General features: G+C 43.5%; 1 protein-coding gene across 1 annotated transcript; it reads right to left on the bottom strand.

The window, feature by feature from the left end:
- Positions 1–3,765: 3,765 nt before the first annotated feature.
- Positions 3,766–5,179, bottom strand: LOC141002516 (ribosyldihydronicotinamide dehydrogenase [quinone]-like). Its single transcript, XM_073473868.1, has 6 exons — positions 5,072–5,179; positions 4,821–4,988; positions 4,608–4,738; positions 4,420–4,533; positions 4,238–4,339; positions 3,766–4,146 (listed from the first exon to the last, which is right to left on the bottom strand). Exons 1-6 carry the CDS (start codon positions 5,073–5,075, stop codon positions 3,847–3,849), a joined length of 819 nt encoding a protein of 272 aa, XP_073329969.1. The 5' UTR covers positions 5,076–5,179; the 3' UTR covers positions 3,766–3,846.
- Between the last annotated feature and the right edge of the window lie 323 nt (positions 5,180–5,502).

Below are 5,502 nucleotides of genomic sequence, written 5' to 3'. Positions count from 1 at the left end.
ATTTGTATCAAACATGGCATATCACTTTCACATTATGCTCATTTGACACCTTTCACATTGGGACATGCGGGGGAACGTGGTGATGTTATTACAAGCCAACAAGGCTGCCAAACGCAGTACAAGTCACACCGGTGGATATTTTTTGGGACATTTCCAACCATTTTCATGGCGTCAAAACCGGGCGTTTTTAAGGAGACCTGCGGACATTTCCAGCCGTTTCCGTGGCAACCAATACCAGCTATTTTTCACGAGAAGTCCGACCATCTCCATCTGTGATTGTGTTGACCAGTAGAGTTATTTTAAGCCAAATCGTGATGTTTTTCTAACCCTGACCAAGTGGTTTTTCATGCATAAACCCAACTAGAGTATGAGTACAGTGTTGTGACAAGAGAGAAATAGAAAATTCAACCAAAACAAATGTAAAATTGCAACACTAAGAAATGTTCAGTTTTAACTTATCTTAGCAAACATTTATTCTGGCAATTGGGTTGTGAGAGGAGGTTTCCTTCTTGGATAGACTCAGCTTCAAAGTCTGATTATCTGCTCCAGGCAATAAAACAATGTACATGATGTAAGTAAGAAAAAAACCTTCATTTGAACACCTATTAATAGTGTCATACTACTAGCCATTACATCTGTTTTATGCAGCCACGCTCTCTATTTGGCTATGTGATGTGATTAGTGTAGATAGATCAACATGGAGTGTATGGTACAGGTCATTTGTAGGGCTATCAGAGATAGTTGTGATCTAGATTTTGTGATCATCTGTGATTGTGGTGTTGCATCCTGCAGTCTCACCAACCCAATCACCAGAATGTCGAAACTCTACATTTCTTTATGTGCTGATGGTCTGGTTAGGTTTAGGCACACGATCCACTTGGTCATGGTCAGGAGAAGATCATGTTTTGGCTTATTTGGTTCTGTCGCAACAAATATGCCTGGAAATGTTCCAAACATCTCTTTAAAATAGCCAGTTCTGTCGGCACTAACATGGCTGGAAGATGTCCTGACCTCTGGTTTAAAATATCCAAAATATGGTTGTGTGCTTACAAATGATAAAACGCTGCCTCGAACTGTGGTTTCCACTTGGCAGCCATCCGCTTTCCCCTGCACTTCCTGACATTCCTCCATGTCATTTGAATGTAATATGATAATTATTCTGACAACTGGGCTGCGCTCATTTTAGGAATACAGAAACATCAATGTTGCTGCAACAGTAACAACCCTCTGTCTGAAATTACCTCAACTCTCAGCAAGAAAGCAAATTATTGTTTTGCCTAAAATGTCAAACTATTCCTTCAACACAATCCTATCTCAATGTTAATAAAAATCTCCATGTGCTCAGTGTGTTTGGTGTAATACTTGGTTATAAGTCCACTCAACCTTCAGTATTAATTTGAACATTGCATCGCTATTTTCTAATTTTATTGCTTCTGTTTGTATTTGAGCTGTCAGTGACGCCGGGCTGCTTTTCCGGAGACTCTTGTCCCATGCCTGCTATAAGACGGTGCCCACTTCCTCCCATTGATGCAGCCAAAAATGGCCTTCCCTGCAGCCAGGGTGGGAGAACTGGGATTGACAATGGGAGAGCAGGATAGACACCAGATCACAGACTGTGGTGTAAGCCTTACAAACATAAACACTCAGTGCCCCCCAAACCCTGAGATTCTAACTCCAACACTATGGGTTTTCTGTCTGGGACAATGATGCGTATAGAAAAAGGAAACTTCAAAAGCTTCAAACTGACAATGGTAGGTTTTGTTCATGTTAGTCTGAAGAGCTACTGATGCAGAGCTGGGGAGTTTTAGTTATAAGGTTGAAGCAAATTGGTTCCCACATTTCAAACACCTCACGCTCACGAGATGACTGAATTTCTTCTGTTTTCTGACAGCAGAAGAAGGAAATGAAATGCCTGCAGAGACAGGTGATTATGGACCTGGACCTGACTAAACTCAAACAAACACCCAGTGACCTTGTGGAACCTCAGCTGTGAAATATGCACACCAGCGAGTTCCTACATGTCACAGGCTGTGCTCTGGACATCAGAGTGCAAGGCCGTTTCCTTAAGTGTGCGCACTCCAACCCTCCCCCCCCCCTCCCCGTCTCATTTCCTCCGTACCCAAACAAAAGCTGCTTCTCTGGGAAAAAGAGCTCGGCCACTTATGTTCCTGCGTAGAGGCCAAACCTGCCCGCCTGGTCGTCAGCGTGTCTGCATACAAGGTACAGAGCACTTCAGTTCAGCTTCTCCCTGACGGCACGAGACGATCAAAATAACCAGCTCAAAAACACACGGCTTAGCTCGCCCAAACATTCAAAATTTCCACACGGATCAGCAAGAGATGAAGCTTTATTGTGCTCTCAGAACCCAAAGGGCAGTGTTCATCACTACCCTCCGGCTTTGATCTGGCTGTCGGGAGGAGGAGCGGTTTCCCCAGGTGGCTTCCCACTGTCTGAACAAACTCCTTGTTAAGCATGTTTCAAATGCACGTCAGGCTTCAACTGGAGACCCTTCTTCCCCTTCAAAGCAGTGAGAGACTAAACAGGCAAAGCAGATCTGAGGGGTCAGGACCAGGATACTGCTCTAAAATAGGACAGTATGTGCTTTAAAGAGTCACTCCAACATTTTTGTTATATATTAAAGTGTGTTTACAAGTCTGAGTATTACTCATGTGAAAAAGGTAATATATAAAACATTTTGTGGTTCCAGAGGAAGCTGCATGTAATGTGATTAATTTTCCAGGTTTCTCCATGCATCTCCCATAGACTTCAATACAGTCGGCACAAAAGTCTGGCCCCAAAGCAAGATTCAGTGACGTAATGATCCCTTTTTCCAGGTTTTGAAGTCAACTTGTGTACCATAATTTTCTCAGATTTTCCAAGTTTTTATTCTGACTTAAGGACATTGATGTGAATTTTTCCCAGCCTGAAAAATGAAAAAAAGTTTTGATAATTGACAGCAAATTAACCCACAGTAGAAAAAAAGTGATCGCTGATTTTGAAACCGTCCATTTTAAAACATTGCAATGCTAGACCAGTGCAATTTAGCCACCGAGTGACATCATTGGAAGTAATTTATCGGATTACATGCAGCTTCCTCTGGAGCCACAAAAGGCACTTTTTATTAAACACATGTAGTTCTCCCCAAGATTTGACTAGTGCAAAAATGGTGGCGTTACCCTTTGAGAGCAATGAAGGCATAAACCAATTTGAATGCAGAGGACATTTGTTGGACAAATAGATAAAAGGAATCTGCACTTTGTCACGTTTGCTCCAACTGACAGGGTTAGGAGCCGATAACGAGACTGCTGATGCGTTTTTGTAAATGTTTGAGAACAGAGTACAAAACTGAAGAGATAAGACACAGCCTTGGAAAAGTTTTACCAGCTGAAAACAATTCTGGGAGAGTTGACCTTCCTCAGGAGCAGAAAAAAAAAAAAAAAAAAAAAAAAGCCTTGAATATGCATCAAATCTTTACAAATAAGATCCAGGCAGACACTTCAAACATATGGCCTAATGCTTACCATTGGTCAAGAAAATTGCCTATAAAAAAAGGCTTGTGGTTGCCAGTAACATTTACTGTGTCTCCATTAATTCTGGCTGAGTCACTGGAGAATTAGTTTTACGCCCAGACTAAATATTGTGCAAACAAAGATTGCATATTTTTGTAAGGCAAGTCCTATACCATGATCATTTCTTGGCTGTACCTCATCCAGCACAAGAACCCAGCACTTAACGATAGAGTTACCAATGTTCCAAGAACTGTCATAATATTTAGTCAGCTTTTATTGATCATACAGATACAGGACGAAGACAAAAGGCCCGACACTCAATGAGGCTCCACCATCTTCAGCTTCCAGCCCTCATCTGGTTGTGTGGTGGTAGCGGCTTGCCCAGGTGGGTCCCCACCGTCGGTCCGAACTCCTTGGCGGCGTGTTTCTCATGAAACTCCGGCTTCAGCTGGAAACCCTTCTCCCTGTCGAAGCAGTCCAGAGACGTGAAGGCAAGGGGTTCTTCTCCCAGGATGCCTTGCAGTCGTGTACGCCAGCCCTTCAGCATGGTGCTGCGTACCTCAGAGGGAACGTGAGACGGAGCCCAGAAGATCTGAGGGGATAGAACCTGGAAGCCACAGTAGTGCAGGATGCCATTCTGGAAGAGAGAAACATGGTGTGAATGCCATGTTGCCACAGTCAACAGCCCATTTACAGCTTGGTTTTGTCAGTTTATCCTGAGGCAGTACCTGCAGTGGCCACAGTGTGACATTCATGTCACCATTAATGCCATTTGCACTGAACATGGACTCCTGAGACCCAGTGGTGAAGGACAGCAGGGCTTTCTTGTCCTGTGAAGAAAGAAAATGAGTTAAAAAAAGGAAATAAAAAGCCTTACATAAAAGGAAAACCTCCTGATTTGAACCCTTACATTGAAGACACCCTGGCTGTATCGCTTCTCTTGTGAGAAGGCATAGCCCAGCGTGAGCACCCGGTCGATCCAGCCCTTCATGATGGCAGGAAGAGAGAACCAGTACATGGGGAACTGAGAAGAGATTTAAAGTTAGTTTTAATGCAGAACACTTGACAAAAAACACATTACTGTCACTCGGGCTCTACCTGAAAGATGACGAGGTCTGCCTGAGTGAGTTTGCGTTGTTCTTCGGTGATATCATCCGACAGTTTTCCTGCCTCCCATGCAAGCTTGGTCTCCTCTGCGTAACGGAAGTGATCAGCGTTCTGAACATCTCCTACAGAAAGAAAGACATTTCATGCAAAACTGAAGAGCAACTAAAAGCAGAACTTTGTAATGCAAGTGAGACATTTATATACCGGTGATGTCCTCAGCAGTAGCAGTGGCTTTAAACTTCATGGCGTACAGGTCGGACACTTCAACTGTGCAGCCCTGAGTTGTTAAAGCCTCCTTGGCAGCATCTTTAGCTGCAGCATTGAATGAGCCAGAGCTCTGGTGGGCATACACAATCAACACTTTCTTTCCTGCTAAAAACAAAAAGAAAAGAGACCGAGACTAAGCCCACATCAGACTACAACGTATCAGCAATCAGAGCATGAAGGACACTCACCCATTCTGAAGCTTAGATGTCAACCATAAATGATGGGCTTTACACGTGGCTGGTCTGTCCTTGGAAATAGCTGCTCCTCCTTACGACTCAAGGTGCTGTTTTTATACAGCTCATCTACACACTCACAGATGCTGTCAATCAGCAATCAAGCTCATCAATCACTCAGCCTGCACAGGGGAGGATCTCTCGGGACTCCACACACCTACATCCTTCCAGTGGAATGAGGAGTGGAATTTATGCACCACTTAAAGCCAAAAATATGTAGGTTTTATCAGTGGAACCAGCTGCATATTTAGTTTTAAACTGTCACACACACACATCCTCTATTTCAAGATGATGTGTGCTTTTCCCATTATAGCCTGCCCAGAAAGAGACAGGCTGTATGTCGCCTGTGTGTCTTCTATACGGTGGATATTTGATGTCTTCAAACC

Source organism: Pagrus major, chromosome 9, assembly GCF_040436345.1.
Source record: "Pagrus major chromosome 9, Pma_NU_1.0".
NCBI classification, from domain to species: domain Eukaryota; kingdom Metazoa; phylum Chordata; class Actinopteri; order Spariformes; family Sparidae; genus Pagrus; species Pagrus major.
This window is presented reverse-complemented; position numbering and strand designations above follow the sequence as displayed.